Source organism: Excalfactoria chinensis, chromosome 22 (genome assembly GCF_039878825.1).
Source record: "Excalfactoria chinensis isolate bCotChi1 chromosome 22, bCotChi1.hap2, whole genome shotgun sequence".
Lineage (NCBI taxonomy): Eukaryota > Metazoa > Chordata > Aves > Galliformes > Phasianidae > Excalfactoria > Excalfactoria chinensis.
In genome coordinates, this window is record NC_092846.1 from 3,231,612 (window position 1) to 3,249,773 (window position 18,162).

Consider the following 18,162-nt stretch of genomic DNA (forward strand, 5'->3'; position numbering starts at 1 on the left):
CGAGCGCATCCCCGTCCAATCCCGCGGCGGCATTGGCCCACCCGCAGCCAATGGCAAAAGCGAGCGCTGGGCGGCGCCCCGAGCCGGCGGCGTCCAATGGCGAAGCGGCGCGGGCCGGCGGTGGCGGCGGGCGAGCCAATGGGGGGCGGGGGCGTGTCGGGAGCGCGGCGGCGCGGCAGCCGGGCGCGGGGCTCTAAAGCGCGGCGCGGCGCCGCGTCCCGCAGACGGCCATGGCCGCCGCCGCGCAGTACCTGCCGCGCTCCGCCGCGCTGCTGCACCCCGACGGCGACCGGCTGCATCAGGGCACCACGTACCGCGAGGTGCAGAAGATGATGCACCACGAGTACCTGCAGGGCCTGGCCCCTGCCGCCGCCGGGCACGCCGTCGGGTTGGCGCACCACCAGTGGCTGCCCAGCGCCGGCACGGACTGGGGGAGCGGCGGCGGAGGAGGAGGCGGTGCGCACCTCCCGCCGGCGGCCGAGCACGGGAAGGGCGGCCCGGGAGGACCCCGCGAGGAGCTGCCCCCCGCCGCAGCCTTCCACCCGCGGCCGCACCTGGTGCCGCAGGCCGGCGGCTGGGCGCAGGGAGCGGGGCCGCCCCCCCACCTGCCCCCCATGTCGCCGCCGTCGGGGCAGCCGCTGCTTTACGGGCAGCCGTACGGCGGCCTCAACGGGATGCTGGGCCCGCCCGGCCCCGCGCTGCACCACGGGCACGGGCTGCGCGACCCGCTGGGCGCCGAGGAGGCGGCGGGCCACGAGCTGGCGGCCTCCCCGCCGCCGCCGCTGGGGCCGCCCGAACCGTCGGACGAGGACGCGCCGAGCTCCGACGACCTGGAGCAGTTCGCCAAGCAGTTCAAGCAGCGGCGGATCAAGCTGGGCTTCACGCAGGCCGACGTGGGGCTGGCGCTCGGTACCCTCTACGGGAACGTCTTCTCGCAGACCACGATCTGCCGCTTCGAGGCGCTGCAGCTGAGCTTCAAGAACATGTGCAAGCTGAAGCCTCTGCTCAACAAGTGGCTGGAGGAGACGGACTCCAGCACGGGCAGCCCCACCAACCTGGACAAGATCGCGGCGCAGGGCAGGAAGCGCAAGAAGCGCACCTCCATCGAGGTGGGCGTCAAGGGCGCCCTGGAGAACCACTTCCTCAAGTGCCCCAAGCCCTCGGCGCACGAGATCACCTCCCTGGCGGACTCCCTGCAGCTGGAGAAGGAGGTTGTGCGGGTCTGGTTCTGCAACCGACGGCAGAAGGAGAAGCGCATGACGCCGGCCGGGCTCCCGCACCCGCCCATGGAGGACGTTTACGCACAGGCGGACACTTCGCCGCTGCACCACGCGCTGCCCGGCGCCGTGCCGTGACCGCCGGCCCCGCCGCTGGGCCCCGACGGCGGCGGCGGAGCGGGCGCGGGCGGCGGGACGCGCCCCGGTTCCTTCCTTCCTTTCTTCCTCGGACTGGCCCGGCCCGGCCGCCCTCCCCAGCCCTATTTATTCGGGCGCCGGAGCCGCTCGCGGCCGCAGCAGAAGTAGCCAAAGGTTTGCGATCTCTAATTTATTCCCTCCCGCGGGGCCCCCGGCTCCGGCCCGGCCGTAGGATGCGGCGCTGCCCGTCCCGGCCCCTTTCTATTTATTTTCTAACCGTGCGCGGAGCTCTCTCCCTCCCGTTGGTAGGTTCGGTTCGGTTCGCCCCCCTCACCCCCCCACCTTTCCCCTTTGGTTTCGGTTTTTGTTTTGGTTTTTTTTTTTGTTTTCGTTTGTATCTTTATTGCAAAACCAATGTAGACTGCGAGGGTACGTTTCTATTTATGTTATAGTAAATATTTTATTACTTACATAAATCATTTACCCAGGAACCGGTCTCGTGTCGTCTTTCGGGAGCGGGGCGGTCCCGGGCCGGGGTCCATCGTGCATCCCACCCCGCTGCGCTCCCCCTCGGCCGTTCGGTCTCACCCCGGGAGCGCCGGAGGAGCGTCCCGCTGTGCCCCGAGTTCGTTAACGTTGCGCCGAACTTCTGCTTTGCAGCATGAGTAGAAAAGAGGACGTCCGTCGGCAGAGCTCAAGACGCCGCGTTGTTTGGTTCTTAGTTATTGCTCCGAGGTTGTTCTGCTGGTCCCCGATTCTCACGGCTTCGTGCCCCCGGTGGGTCGCCGTTGCCACAGGGAAGGCTGCAAACTGAGTTCTGCCGTTCTTTATAGAAGGACCGACCCTATCTCCTAACGCTCTTCTCTTCCAGCACCGCGGGGACTGCAGCTGCCGCCGCGTGTCCTTCGGGTCCTGCGGTGTTTTGTGTGGAGTGAACTGTGCCACGTGTGCCTGCGCTGCTCGGATCCGCTGCTCGGATGCACGGTTGAGAGCTGGGGGTAAAGAGTCTGATTTCCTTTTAATTTGGCTGAGGACTTCCCGTGGTCTCAGCTCTTGGCGTGGCACTGCTGGCCCTGCTGGAGTCTGGGCACCAATTCCATCAGCCATCAGCTTCAGATTTTCTAGGGATAAAAAGGGGATATTCTGGGGGTAGGCAGGTAAATTTGGTACATGTATTTTTGTATATTAAATGTAACTTATGCTCAGAGACTCGTGCATGAGAACTCTTGCATTTATTGCAGCTTGATGTTATTGTTGTGCCTTTGGGCCGCGTATGCGTGCAGTGCTTCCCAAAGCAACGACACGTTGGCAATATTCACATTATAAATTACCCCGTTCCCAACATCTCTGTGTTTGCAGATACAAGAATATCACGGCGTTGCTCATCCCAAATTCCAGCAAGTGGTTTTCTGAGACTTTAAAATAAAGTCACTTGGAAAGGTGGTTTTGCTGCACATTGGAGCGGCTCTCAATGTGTTGCTGGGCTGGGAGTGCTGCAGCGTGGGGCAGTGCTGGCTTCCCCTGGATGGAAAGCATCCGGGCTCAGGTGTGGGGCTGTGTGTTTTCAGGTGTGATGTGGGTTGAGGTGCCTTCTCTTACAGGCACGACTTGATTTCAAAGCACAGATTGGTTGGGCAATAAGGTCCTGGGTTCCAGCAGTTTTGCTGTGCTTATCGAATTGCTCTGTATTAGCTGAATGCGTGCTGCAGTTTAGAAAGGAGGAAATGTGGTGGTTGAGATCGTGTGTTCTGCTTTAAAAATGTAGAGGAGTGTGGTGGTGAATTCTTGGGAACAGGAGTTTGAGTCAATGTGTCATAGAAGAGTTTAAACTGATGATCAACTCTGCGCTCTCTCCTCTCTGTTCTTTTGTGCGTCTCGCACACACGTAGCATTGTGCTCCGCTGCAGCTCTGCTGCCTTCCTCAGGGCTCTCCAGGGAGGAGGAAACAAAGGGGAAACGAACCGGCGAAAGGAGAGGTTTTTTACTTCTTCAAACAGCAACTCTTGTTTGCACCGAGCGCTTAACTGTGCCGCTTTCCCATACCAGGAGCCACTGCAGCATCTTCTGCCCTCTGAGGCAGCGCGGCTGGCAAGCAGCCCCTTTGCTGGGGAAGAAAGGGGCAGCAGCGCTCACATTGCATTGCTGTAATGGATGAGATGCACTGGCAGGGTGCGTGGCCCTGGGTTGTGTGGTGTCAGCTTGGATCAGGCGCCGGCAGCGCTGCTGTGTGAGCCCTCCTGTGCAAAGAGAAACCCTGCTCCGTGCATCTGATTTCTGCGGCGCTCAGCTGTGTTGCAAAGCAGTGCATCCCCCCCCCGAGGGTCGCCTGGCTGAGGTTTTGTTGTCTTCTTGGTCAGGGATTAAATGGCGATTACTGCAGGGATGGTTACTGCGTTGTTTTGTTTGACTTTCTTCCATTTGTTTGTTTTCCTCAAGTGGGAGCGTGTGCTGATGTGGTTGTATCAGAGTTGGGTACAGGAGCACGGGATGGTGTTGGTACGTGAAGGAGAAGCAGAAGCGCTGAGCAATGCGCCAATGAACTCAGCAAAACATTCAGTGTATGGAGTGCAGATATGGGAAGGGGGCAGTTCTGTGCACCCCAGAGCTGGGGCTGCTCTGAGCACAGGCACTGCATGGCACGGAGCTCTTGGTGCACAGAACAGGGCTGGGCAGCGTGACCATGCTGTCCATGCATGGCTCCGTTTTATGTTGGCTGTTGGCAATAGGAGGGAATTGCTTATTTCTGTAAGGTGAGCAATATTCAGCAAGCCATCATTTGTTTTTTTTTCCAAATAATCTTTATTTTTTAATAGGCAAAGGCAGAGGGGTGCTGCTCAGCTTTCTCTGTGCTTGGGAGGAGGCTGTGTGGTGCCCATATCCAACTCACTTCTATGATTTCCTACCTTAGAACGTGACCGCTACCACTGGGAGAGCACCGGGGTGTGCTTGTCCTGCAGCAGTGTGCCTCTCCAGGCTGGGTTACATGGAACTACTGATGCTGTGTCCCTTCATCCTTCCAGCAGAGCCAGGTCTTGTGCTCATCCTGCTCAGCACCTGCTGTGCCCGCAGCCCTTCATTGCAGTGGCAGAAACTGTCGTTGATTTGCATGCAAGTTGGGAGCATTGCTGTTAGCACCTTGCCCATTCCCAGCCCTCCCAACCCTGCTCTCCTACAAGGAGATTCAGCACCATCCGGTTGAGCAGATATGTTAATCCTATGCTAACACCGCCGTTGTTTGCATGTGTTTTAATTGAGTGCCAGTGCTGCTGTTGTTTGGCTGGAGCTGCTCAGCATCACTTGTTTTATATGTGTGTTTAAGTGGCGAAATGCAGAGCTCGTTAAATCCTTCATGCAAACCCCACAGAGCGCTGCAGAGCTGCTGCACGGGGCACTCGGCATCGCTCCCATTGCTGCTGCATGCAGCTCTCACCCGCTGCAGTGATGCACGCAGCACACCCACAGCGGGCATCTGCTTTTGGGGTCCAAGTGAACTCACCCATGAAAGTTTCCCTTCCTTTTAATTAGGGCTAATGAGCCCCGGTGTCTCCTGGCAGTGGGAGATGGGGGCTGTGAAGGAGGGTGGTGATGCAATGGCACAGAGCTCGTGGGTATCTCCCACCACTCAGTGCCATGCTGCTGCTGTTGGCTGGGCTAAGCAGGGACTGCTTGCTTACAGCTGTGCAGGGAAGGGCTGTTAAGCCTTGGCTTTGCACCTGCTAGCAGCTGATGTAGAGGGGAGTGCTGTCCGGGCCAAACTTTCAAACTATTTTTATTAATTCTTCTCGTTGTTGCTCTTTTTGGAGCAGGTCAGCCCATTCCTGATCACCTTCTCACTTCTGACCTCCAGCTCTCTTTGCTTTTTATTCCTTATAAGGCCCAAAAGGACCGTAGTCAGTGCTCACACGGTGCAGCATCTTTCTGCGGTGTTTCCAGTCTGGTTGCTCTGTCCCCGTGCTTAGGAGGGCTGCTGGGGGCTGAAGCCTTGTGACCCTTCTTCATTTCTTCCATTCCCTTTTTCATTTCTTTGTGTATTTCTTCATATGGAAATTCATCTGGTGGTTTTTCTCTCACTTCCAGCCCTGCATATTGTACCGCTCAGCTTTCAGGTGATGCTGAGCTTTAAATCTGCAGCTGGCTGCAACTCTGGGAGATCAGAGCGGAGTTTTCCTTCCCGTATTTGCAGCAAACATGTTGGTTTCGTAGAGTCTGATCGCTGCATCAGCTGTCTTTAATTGCATATACGTCTGGTTTGCAAATGGAGAAGGTTTTTACGGTTAATTTTAAGACAAACCGAGGTAGGGATGGGATGGCTTTTCAGACTGGGAACTGCCATAGTGAGGGCAGCGGTACGGTGGTGGCAGCAGCACACTTTCCTCCAGACCACGCTGGAGCTGTGGGACTTTACTCGTGGTTCTCCTGCTTGCTTCCCTGTGGACAAGAAATGCTTTCTTCTGGTGCTATTAATCTCCGTGGTGTCATAAATGTTAAGTCACAAAGGTGAGCTCTCCGGAGCGCAAAGGGCCCTAGTTGCTGCAGAGCCAGGGGAACTGCTGGGGCTTCCATTCCTGTAGAGTGGGGGATTTCTGCTTTGTCTTTCTTGAAACATAATTGCAGAGCTGGAATCACTGCACAGTGCTGCACCGAGGAATCCTGCTGCCCTCCCAGGGAGCATCTCCTGCATCCACTTCAGGCGGTCGCAGTGCTGGGTCCCCTCAGTCCCTTCTGCCCTGTGTGGAGCAGAGGTAGGTGGGAGTGCTGTGTTCTCATTCATGGGCATTGCAGCACAAAGGGGCTTTGCTCCTGATAGACTCTTAGCATTTTGTTTTCCTAACATGACTTCATTGACTCAGCAGCAGCGCGCAATTTACTTTTCCAATGAGAACTTGGCTCATAACTTGGTGAGCTGAAGAAATGTGCTTCCCAGCTCTGGAAGCATCCCATTGTTGGCTCTCACTCCTTTGCTCCTTCAGGTTATGGGGCTGCTCTGGCTGCAGGGCTCAGCAGCAGCCCTGTCCCACAACCCAGCATCTCCTCACCAGGTCTGTCGGCTGCAACCCAGAAGCACACGACCCAAAACCCTTCCCAACATCACCGAGTTGCTTTTGCTGATCCAGTGCTGCGTTACAATCTCAGCTGTTTCTTTCCAGTGCAGATAGCAGATCCCATGTGCTCATCTCTCCTCCGGAGGTCGCCTCTGAATGCTGTATTTGGGTGCTGGGGTGCAGCATGGGGCTGCATCTGGGTGCTGCAGGGACCTGGTGACTGGACCAGCTCCATGGAATGCAGCCCATCTCAGTGCCCACAACCTCCAGCTGCTGCCAGGGATGGGTGCGGGGCAACAGCACTGAGAGGGAGAGAATGGGATCGATACCAGGAGTGTTTGATATTCCGCTTAGCTGAACGCTTCTTATGTCTTTAATTACTATTTCTAAAAGCAGAACGGGATGGAAAGCAAAAAGCCAGAAATAAATAGCAAGGGGTGATCAATTGGGCATGAAACCCTTGTTATTGATCACCTTTAACCTCTGCTTAAACTAATGACAGAGCTACCATTTAGCTGTCCCCAGGCACAAAGCACATCAATTGCACAAGTGCCACATAAATCACAGTGGGATGCTGTGGTGGGGGAGGATGGGGGTCCCCTTGGGGTGGCTGCAGCACCCTTCTGCTCCACCAGCAGAGCCTCATCCCATGCACTGGGGATGGCTTTATGGCGCTTCTGCATTCATAGCAGTCCCTGCCTGCCTCTTTCCTCTCAGAGCTATGGCGTGATTAATGCAGTTAGATATCCTATTGATGCTCCTGACCCTCCATGGTAGCAGGGCTGGGGGTGGTTATGGGGCACAATGAGTTTGCAAAAGGAAAGGCAGATGGGATCCAGGCAATGAAGATCTCAGAGCGAATGTTATTGGAAGTGTTAGGGCTGGGTGTGATGGGGGTCACTTGTTCCCATCCACCTTTGGTTGCCTTTCTGGAATCATCAGTTGTGCTGGAATTGCTATCAGTTACAGGAGGGAGGGGAAAAAAAAAACATCACAGTTTGCAATTGGCAGCAGAGTAAAGTCAGCACAGCCTTTCCAGATAACAGCACTAATATTCATTAACATTCAATCTACAAATTCTCCCTTGGAACCCCAGACTGGAGCTGTGCCAGATCCCAGCACAGAGCTGCCTGCTGACTTTCAGGGCTGTGCCCAACATATGGCACCGTAGGGCTATGGCTGCCCCTACTGCCGTGCTTAGGGGATATTCCCATTTCCTTAGAACAGGGCTGGCTGGTGCTCTGTAAACCCAGCTCTCCAGATTAGAAGGTGATGTTCTCTACTTTTAATTCTGGTGACTCTGGAAACCATTGAGAACAGATTCAAGTGGTGCAAGTGTCAGGAATTTGGCCGTGTGTCACTGTGTGCATCTCCAGGGGTTCTTTCTGACCCCATGAGGACAAGGAAAAGAAGTGCAGCGTGGCACAGTGAGTGCACATCCCTGCAGGACTCCCTCAGGAGCTCTGATTAATCCCAGCTTTGCCCTCACTGTGCTGTTTGAAAGGCTTCTCCCGAAACCTTAAGCTGTCATTTGGGTGTTCTCATCCATCAGCTACTGGAAGCTCTATCGATAATGCAATCATTTCCCCTTTGGTCCCTCTGTTTCCCTTTTTTCTGTGCTGCAGATGCTGCAATTTGTCACTGCTGTCCCCCTGAAATGCTGGAGGCTGTGCAGGCGCTCCATGGCACAGGGAGAGCTCCTGCACCCTCAGCAGGGAATGGCCATGAGCCACCCCATGGCCTATGCTGGGTGAGATGGCTCCTGGGTGGGATGCTCAGGGCACCCCAGGTCTGGGTGTCCAAAGTGCCCATTTCTGTGCTGTTCCCATGTCCCAGTCTGGCTTTAGCTGACCCCACATCTGCCTCACACCATATGGAACAGCAGCTTGGAGCATGTTGTCCCCTTGCTGCTCTCAGGCCACGTTTTCCCTTCTGCTTCTCATCTGTGGGGCTGGTAGGGGGACACACAGCCCTATGTGGGGCTCTCTGTATCCCCAGAGCATCCTTACTCCGCTTGCTGCAGGCAGTGCTGCTGCTCCTTTTATGACCGAGGATGAATAAGCCATAGCTGTAATTAGCGTTAAGCCGCTAATTAGCTTTCACTCTCCAGGGGCTTCTGCAAGGGCTTCGCCTGCAGTCCCAGCACAGCGAGCAGAGCAGAGGGAGCACGATGCAGCCTTCCTTGTGTTGATCAGATGGCTCTGCTGGGAGCTCAGCGTGGAACGGCTCTGCTGAAGCAGTTCCTCCTGTCCTTCATTCAGCCATGGCAGTGGAATCCAGGCTCCACACAGAGTGCATTCAGCCCTGCTCTGTGCAGATGTCCCCGAGCAATTCCATGAATTGTTGCTCTATAGTCACTACGCTGTTTGGGAAAACATTTCAGATAACTGTCCTACGCATCGGGGTGGCTGAATGAATGGCATTTGAATGGTCAAAAAAGATAGTGTGAATTGGGAACAATGCTGTCACTGTGAAGGGTGGCAGGAGAATTCCAGCTGGCATTTTCCTTGTTGAAGGAGCGAGCCCAAGGCCGTGCTACCTTGGATGGGGCTGGAGGAGCAAACGACTGCTGGCATCTCCACGCTGAACTCCCCAAGTGCCAGGATGGAACGCATGGCAGCTGTGCTGTCACTCTGGGGACACATCAGTGGCAGTCCAGGTGAGCTCAGCCCATCACCACCTCCATCCAGCGGTGCCTACAAGGGTGGGAGAGAAACCTCTGCTGTGCCTCACCATGCAAGGTGACACCAGCACCCAGCAGCTCCCATCCCACTGAGGTGTCCCTCCCTGAACCCCCAGCTCGGTGTATCCATGTGGTGGTGGCACTGCTATGGGACAGCATATGGCACCCAGGGGAGCTGCACTGCATCTGGACTTGGCGGAGCGCGGTGATCCCGGCCATACATCATCAGGAGGAACGTGTGCTTGGGTAACGCATTAGAATAATACATTATTAGAGCCCTGTTGCTATGGTGATGTATTAGGGCAATATATCATTAGGTACCTTCCATTGATGATGTACTGCTTCCAACATGGCGCCTGCCAGCACCAGCACGAGGGTCATGGGGGAAGTCACAGCTTTTTGCAGAAACTCCATCCCTTCCTATGGAAGAAAACCCCCATGCAATGGCTTCATTCGGGGATGTGGAGTGAAGGTTGCCATTGGCACCCCCTACACCCCAGCCCCTGTATAGAGAGGCTCATGCTGTTCCAAGCCAGCAGCACAATGAGCTGTGTGGATGGTGTGCTGATGCTCTTCCTCTGAGCCTGCAGAACCTGACCCCAACCTGGCACAGACCTAAGGTTGGAGCCTTGGGTTCAGGGGGCTCCGGTCAGATGGGTCCTTGGACACCTCCATTCCCATAGGACTGCACCGTGCTTAGCTCAGCAGGTAGATAAAATTGCTTCTAATGGAGGTTTCACAGAGAAGAGCAGGAAAGCAGGTTGCTTTATAGCTGCAAAATATGCAGCTGAAGTTTGATTTTAATTAGCGGGGAAGAAAGTAGCTGAGTTAATAAAGTATGCGCCTCCTTCTGCAGAGCTGCTAGCACCGACTGCATGAGAAACACAACCGAAGGGGAAAGACGAGCACAAGGTGAGCGAAACGTTGAGCACACCCAGGCAGCAGTGGTGAAAGCAACATCAGGTGAGGTGTCCTGTGGTGTTCTGCCACCAGGCTCAGTGCATGCACGCTCATTTGCACAAGCAGAGACACTGCTTACAATGCAGAAATGCCCCACTCCTGCATCTCAGCTCCCCATGCTTTGAGGGGCCCAGCAGGGGCTGGTTCTGATGGGGCTGATCCCACATCTCCCTGGTACTGGGGCAGCAGGGCTCTTGGGCTCCATGCCCACACTCTGGGCTCGTGCTCAGAGCCCTTCAGAGCCAGCTGCCCCCACATCGCCCCGCAGATGCACACTTCCTTCCCTTGAACTCTCCGTGGGAGCACATCCCGCCCACCGGGGGCAGAGGGGGCAAGAATAAGAGGTTGTTTGTGCAGGCTTCAGGCACGATAAGTAATGTTCCCCTGGAGCTGCCCTGCTGCTGCTGGTTCCCGTTCAAAATAATGATGTGTGAGACAGTTTAGGAGAGCAAGTCTGCGTCTGCCCTTGATGCCAATGCTTTTAAGGGTTCAGTGTGCTGCCCTACTCCCAGGCACCATCTGCAACGCTCTAAGCCAGGGTTGCTTTTAGCTTCTCAATCAATTGCATTCAATTAAGTGATAACATGAGCTTTGGGTTGGAGAGTGATTACTTATCCCTTAATCAGCAAATCCTGCCCGGGTGGGGCAGGGTGGTGTGCACCCAACACAGTGTGGGTTTGGTGCAGATGTGCTCCAGTTGGGAGAGCCTTGGCCTGCAGCTGCTGTGACTGTGGGGCATCCTGAGGACATTTGCAACCCTGCTTTGGGACTGAGGATGGACTCTTTGCCGTTGGGCTGTCGCCCAGCAGCAGCAGTGCTCTGCCCAGCTGGGGATGCTCAGTACTGCCTGCAGAGATGGCTCTGCTTTGGGAGGCAGAGGTGGGTTTATTTAAAGCACTCTCTTTTTTACCCTGTCCCTTGTGGTGTGTTTCAGTGGGAGATGCTGCCAACGGCCACCCCGACACATCTGGGCTCAACGTGTTAGAGGGGCTGCGGGCAGCCTGCCTGAGCAGAGCCGGCTCCACGGCCGCGGGATGCGCGGTGCTGCAAGGGATCTCAGCCATCAATAAACATCAGTGTCAAAAAGGACAGGAAAAGGTTATTTATCACAAAGCAGGCCAAGGAACAGGAATGCAGCAGGGGTGATGTGGGCTCTGGCCACCCCGCTGGGGCCATGTCCGGTGGCAGCTCGGGGTCAGAGCTGCCAGCCCAGCACTCTGCGTCCCCATGGCTCGCCTGGGGCTGGGCTGCGTGCTGTGCCACCAGCCAGGACAGCAGCCTGATGTTTCTCTTGTTTCCTCTGGTGTAATCGGGGTGCTGGAGGAGTGACAGACTCCTTGGAGCAAACCAGACTGGGGGGGGGATGGAGATTTCAAAGCAAGAGCTGCTGCCCCACAGCACTCTGTGTGGCTCTGGGAGCTTTTGGTTCTGAGGTCAGAAAGCTGCAGGAATGGGGTGTTAGTGCGTGCATGTGGATGTGTGTAATGTGATGGAGGCTCGAAAAAGGTTCTGCAGTGCAGGGGATGGCTGCTGGTGGCACTCCTGCTGCTGGTCCCCACCAGAGCATATCCTGCACTGAGGTCTCAGGGATGCTGTGAGAACAACCTTGGCATGGCAGAGAGGTTCTGCAGCCTCCCCCCCACCGCCCCACATCACCTTCACCTGATTAGAGCCTCGGAACAAACCTGCTAATGCCTTTCCCAAGCTCTCGCCCCCACACTTTTGCCTTATAAATCACTGTAATTAAAGTGTTTGGAAAATGCTCCGGGAGCCCAGACAAGCATCCCCACATGCTCCACACCCAGCTCTGCAAGCCTGACTTCCTGCTGTGCCCGCCCCAGGCTGCATCCCTTCCCTTCCCTCCCAATGCCCGGCGGCACAGAGAGGGGACAGTTCCCACTCTGCGCCTGCCTGGTGCTCTGGGATGGGTAGGACACTGTCACAGCTTCTCCATCAGCTGCACCACGCAGGCACCACTCCCAACCCATCCGGAACCGACGTGTGAGGAGCTGTGCTTCTGTCTCACACAGGAGGGTCCCTGGGGGTTGCAGGAGTGCCGCTGCTCAGCGTTCATGGAACGTGAATTTTTCACAGCGAGCCCCCGCAGTGCAGATCAAAGTCATTGTGCAAGAGGGAGAGGCGAAGAGAAGAAATAAGGCAGAGAGCCGTGGGGAGCATTCAGCCATGGGGAGCATTCAGCCATGGGGAGCATTCAGCCCTGGGAAACCCGTGGGGCACTTTGCTGACCTCAACTGGTGCTCCTGACCCCAGGGCAGAGCACAATGTCCCAGGGCTGTTCACTTGCTGAGCCCACCTGCAGTGCACTGGCCATGCAGGGCTGCAGGAACAGCTGGGCCATTAAAGTTCCTCTGTTCTCATGTCCGTTCCTCTTGCCTTTTTGCAGCAGCAATACATGCAGCTTTTGCTCTCACCCCCTGTGCACCTGTTGCTGGTGGCTGTGCCCCACAGCCCCTTACATCCCCATAGGCACTCCCAGCCTTAACACACTGCTCCAGGTCCCTGCCTGGGAGCACCTCCCTGGCTGTGCTCACCTGGAACCACTGTGCCCATGCCAGGGAGCTCTGAGTCACCCAGACTTTCCTGTTCTGTTCCCAAGGGCTCCACTGCCAGCACTGCCAGCCAGCACCGGGATGCTGCGGGCTTCCATAACACTCAGCTCTGCCTCTTGCTGCTGCTTTCCCCTTTGTAACAGGAAGGTTCAGCAGCCTTGCTTGCTGTGCAGGCAGAGCAGCCCCTGCTTGTGCACTGTGTGTCTTTTACCTTTAAATGAAAGCAACCGAACTGTCTGAAGTCGCCTTCTGACTCTTCTCTTCTCGCCAAGAAATGATTGACGCATGGAATGGAGCAGTGGGTGCAGAGGAATTTTGGCAGCAGCCCAGCCCCAAGATGCACAAAGGACACTGCTGATCCCGCTCAGGTTTTTGGAGCACCCTGGGAACAGGCTGTCCCACGCGGGGCGGTGGCTCTGCCTGTGGCAGGATCTCACCCTTGGGATGGGTCAGTGGCTGTGTTTGGGGAGGAGGTTTGCAGGGGCTGCAGGATAGACTGAGGACATCCAGCTTCTACCAGTGCCTTTCTGGGCACTGGTTGCTCAGAGGTTGCTCTGGGCACATGTGCTCAGAGGGGCACCAGTGACAGAGTGCCTTCCTGGGCAGCAGTGTGCATCACTCATCCCTAAGAGCTCCCCATCTCCTACAGATGGAAAGGGCAATTTATGAGGCTTATCATCGTGAAAGGGTGACGTAAGTACCTGAGCAGAAAAGATTAGTTCTATTAACCAGAGACTTTCTGAGTCCTGTTTCCTCTTCCTCGTGCCTCTTCCCCATAGGAGTGCAGCAGCCATTTATTATCACGTGCAGGAAAATCAAGCCCCCAGCTCTTGGAGGATGTGTTGGTTTCTCGCGGGAGCACAATGCGTTGCATCTGACGGTGGTGCTGACGCAGGACAAGGCAGGCTGCCTGCTGCTGGATGCCTGGCACATTCCTTCAGATAATGCCAAATGAGCAGCATTATCCTGAGAGCAGAGCAGCCTGAACCTTGTTTGTATGGCCATGGCAAGTGTGGGCTGGAATACAGCTCGGGCCATTATCATGTAATGAACACAACAATTACTCTGTAAGGGGGAGAAAGGGTTAGGGCCAGATAGAGCCTTAAGAATAAAGGCTTGTTTGGGAGAATTATTCACTGGGTCCCTGCTGTAGGTGGACGGCAGCAGATTAGAAGGAAACATTATCTCTCAGGGCAAGTTCAGAAGGACAAATGAAGCCAAACTGGCACGGGCTGAGAGTCTCAATACATTATTCTCTCTGCTCTACAAAGCTGTGAGAACAAAGTGCTCAGTGTAAATGCTCACCAGGGCCTTTTCTTCCCTTGCAGGACCACGAAAGTTCAGCATGAGACGAAGGGCCACGTGTTGGCTATTAGTCCACTACAAAGAGCGTTTGAGACTAGAATTTAGAGGCTCATAAAAACATTATTGTCTGCATCCTGGGACATTTGTTTGCTGGGGCAACACGGGGCTGAAAAAATGTGACCCCACGCAGCTGTGTGCCTCACCGTGCCGGTCTCACACTGGGCACCTAAAGGACACCTCAGACCAGATCCGTGTCCCCAGTGGGAACACCTGGCCTGGATCTGTCCTCTCCCATAAGGAAGCAAAGAGCTCTGCCCTATGCCTGTGAAGTAACCACAGCTGGTGCTCTGGGGCTCTGTTCTGTCCTCTCCTTTGTCCCAGTGAGCACTTGGCCTGTTGGCATTTGTAGGGGCAGGATGTTGCACTTTGCCTGCAGGCTTTCCATGCCACGTGGAGCCAGGCACAGGACACTCATGGAACCCTGCAGCTGATGCTCCTGGCTGGAGATTAGATGTTCACCAGGCCAAGGAGAATGCTTATGCCCAAGTGAAAATGGTAAGGACTGGAGAGGTCTTTCCGTGTCATGATTTTCCTGGTGACATCATTCCCTCTGTGCTTCTCTGCCATCACTGCAGCTCAGAGTGATGAAGCTCAGAGCCTCAGGGACCATCTCTGCAGAGGGGATGAGGACTGGGCAGGACCGTATCAGGACTATCCCAGGACAGTTTCATGAGATGGGATGCAGGCAGCAGCTGTGGTCCAGGACCAGCTGCATCCCCTGGATGGGTTTAGCCCTGTATACGACACTAACTCCAACTGCATTGCAAGGAGGAATGCCAGCTTTCAGAGGGCTAAAGAAAGCGGAATATATTATCCACTCACAAAGTCGGCGTAAATATTAAAGAGGCTGCAAGGGGAAACGTCTCTGGTGATGTCTTCCTCAGGCATGGGGGGAGAAAATCTGTCTGAGGGCTCTGTTGAGGGGTATGGCCAAAAGACAGAGGGAAGCAATGCTTTGAACTCGTTCAAAGCCACAGGTCAGTGCCTTCCTGGGACTGCTGCTGCCCACCTCCCCTCGGAGCCAGCAGAAAGGTCACTGCAGCAAACCCACCACTTCAATAAAAGGAAACGGATCCCGAAGAGAGCTGCTTGAGAATGAAAGGCATCAAACGGGAAGATGGATGTGGCATGGCTGGGGGCAGGGGATGTGGGGAGAGCAAGAGCCTCATCCTATCACTGCGGGAAGGCTTTGGTGGCGTGAGATGCACTGGGGATGGCTGAGCTCCGTGCTGGGCTTGGGGACTCCTGGGTGCTCCTGCAGTAGGTGGGGAGAGGGGGGGGTCAGAGGAGAAGCTGTGATTGATGGAGGTGAGCAAACAGTGTGCAGTGTTATGTAACACGACTCTGTTGAAACCACACAAGAAAAGTCACCCCGCACCAATAAATCAGGCGGCGGCCGCGGAGGAGCAGATGTGAATCACACCTTGCTTCATATGCCCTGCAGTGTTTTCACTTATTGTTCCAGTTTTAAAGATTAATGGCACTCGGAGATCTGTATTATCTACGCTTTCATTCCGTACTCGTTATCAGAAGGGCTCCTTTCAGCACAATTAGTGCAGATCAAGTTTTCCAAGCGGAGGAATGTCCTGAAGCTGTCACCCACCTTCTGCACACCCTGACCCCATGGCAAGGACAGGCAGGGGCAGGGGTACAAGGCCAGCCCCCTCCTTGCAGGGCAAGCTACTGGCTGGCTCAGCAGCAACACCCACAATCACAGTGGGTGCCATCCACAGGGTGACCCCCACCAGGACACACAGAGGTGCACCAGGGCAACTCAGAGCTGCAGGAATTCCCATCTCTGTCTTTAAATGGGAGAAGAAAAGACGTTCACATCCTTCCCTGTAGCATTAGATGGAATGAGGCCAGGTGTTGGTATTTGCCAGCCCAATCAGCCAGGGCTGCAGAAACCTGTGAGCCCCTGCCATGGGTGCTACAACAGACACCTTGCTGTTTGGGGCTAGGGATCTCCCACCTGGCTTACCAGGGATGCCAGACCATGGTTAGGACTGTGTGTGCACCGAGGGGCAGTTTGCAGTGCACTGAGGGCAGAGGGCTGGGGGTGTGGGTGGGAGTCTCTTCCCTTCTCAGCTGCAGAGGCCCAGGGAGAGCAGTGTTGAGCTCCCTGCTACATGAGATCAAGCTGTGATCACTTCTATCATGAAGATAAACTGGCCATTGTTGCCAAAAATAAATGTTAGTGTTCCAAATCCACACTTCAATAGCACCAGCTCATTAGAGATGCATATCATTTGGCTCCAGTCCCACACCTTCCAGCTCGTTATAAATATGCAGTTGCTGCTGGCTCTACCCCAATCATCTCTGCAATCAGAGCTTTTAATTAGGTTAATTAAATTGTATCAAACCTCGCAGGGACGCAGTTCACTGATGCTGATGAGGCAGCCAAAACAGACCTTAACTCTAGCTCTAATGAAGGCCCTGCTGCAGCTAATGACAATGCATAATAAATTAGAGCTTCCCTAGAAAGGTGCACCAGGGCTTGTGCTTCTGTAAATGATGATCTATATGCACTAACTTACTGTTTCACTCTTTGGTATTCCAAGCTAGGGATGTCTGGGAATATGCTTTCACCAAATAATGGGCTCCTTCCTCAGAGCTCACCTTCCTGCTCTCAAGGCACCAAAAGCTGCTGGGATAGAAGTCCAGCAAATATTTGCTGTTTTTTACTTGGCTTATTCTCATGATGCTCATCTCCCAGCAGAGGCAGCAGCAGGTATGTGTTTGGCCAAACCCTTCTGTAACTGGATTTGGTGGGGGAGGAAATGTATGCAGGTGTTGGGGGTAATGCTCATGCTTGGGGGGAGGAGCAGTTGTGTCCTGGTGGGCTGGGAGCCTGTGGAGAAGAAGCTGGAGGCCAGCTGTGCAGAGCAGCAATTAGTGCCTCCTGATTTACATCCTGCTCTTTCAACTCCCTGCTGTGCTGAGCAGTGAGGAGCTCTGCCACCCTTCTTTCTTCAGTGCCCTTGGGCTGCTCACCTTGGCTGAACCTCATGTGAAGACAATGCGCTCTGGAGGATGGCCATGTCCCCACATCACTGCCATTGGGAGCACTAGGGCATCAGCACGTGGAACAGGGCCCCAGTGATGCTGCGCTGACTGGTGAGTGCTGGGGTGGGATCTCCTTGCTGATGGCACACACAGTGTGGGGATACCAGGATCTGATCCAGTCAGATCCAGGCATGCTGGCTTCTGGTTCTGAGTGGGGCGAGGTGTCCTGCTGTGCTGCTCTCCAGGCCAGTTTGGAACCCAAATACAAGGCCTGCAGGATGCAGTACTTCAAAGCTGAAGGGCTGGTTGATGGTGGCCCTCCTGCTGCTAACAAACCGTTACAGTTGCCTAGAGATAATCCTACAAGTGTTTTAATGTAGCCTGCTATTAACTTTTATAGACAGCCATTACCAATTGAGTTCTTCAGCTTGAACAAGGAATTACATGAAATTATTAAATGGCACAATATTGCTCTGAGTCACCTGAAACCTGAGCTGAATCTGTGGGGTATTTTGATATCTGTATCTTGCAAGCTGCAGGGAATCTCCTTGCTAAAGAACCTGTTGGTTCAGCCTTTGATACTGTAATTATTGCAGGCAGAAAAGTGCTGCAGGCAATCCTGGTCCTGTGGGGATCCCACCAGTGGAGCCCTTCAGATCTCCCACTGTGGTTGGGTGGGCAGTGGGTTCAAGTCTGGGGTTGTCTCCCCCCAGGCTCTTGCAGAAGGATTTCATTGCTTGGGGTGAGGGCTGGAGGCATCAACAAGGGCGAGGTCTGGGGGATGAGCTGCAGGGAGGGGTTTGGTTCCTTGCAGGGATGGGGCTGCCTACTGGCATGCATAGCTGTCCTGCAACCCTCATCACAAAGGATGGTTTTGCTTCAATCTCTTTTATCAAGAGGCTTTTCCAGAACCTCCTAGAAAACTTGATTTCTAGCCCAGATTTGTTCCTGGGCAGCTCCTGTGCACTTTTATTAGTGACAGCTCTTCTCTCTGCCATCAGCACATACATGCTGCTTGCTTCCCAAGGCACTTGTGCTGCCTTTATCTCGCTCGGCTGAAGGAGCAGGGCCTCAGTTCTGTCTGTAAGGCTCCTGCTGCCTTTCAGCATCTGAGCAGTTCTTTCATCCATCCCAGTGGGAATTCATCTTACTTAAGTCTGGATGACCTGTTTCTCTTTCTT

General features: G+C 54.9%; 1 protein-coding gene across 1 annotated transcript; it reads left to right on the plus strand.

Moving 5' to 3' along the window:
* The first annotated feature begins 210 nt into the window (after positions 1-210).
* POU3F1 (POU class 3 homeobox 1) lies at positions 211-1,811 on the plus strand. The gene has a single exon (XM_072355598.1). It carries the CDS (start codon positions 231-233, stop codon positions 1,353-1,355), a length of 1,125 nt encoding a protein of 374 aa, XP_072211699.1. The 5' UTR covers positions 211-230; the 3' UTR covers positions 1,356-1,811.
* The last annotated feature ends 16,351 nt before the right edge of the window (positions 1,812-18,162 follow it).

Coding starts and splice junctions, on each gene's coding strand:
- POU3F1 (XM_072355598.1), top strand. CDS start 231: ATGGCCGCCGCCGCGCAGTACCTGCCGCGCTCCGCCGCGCTGCTGCAC.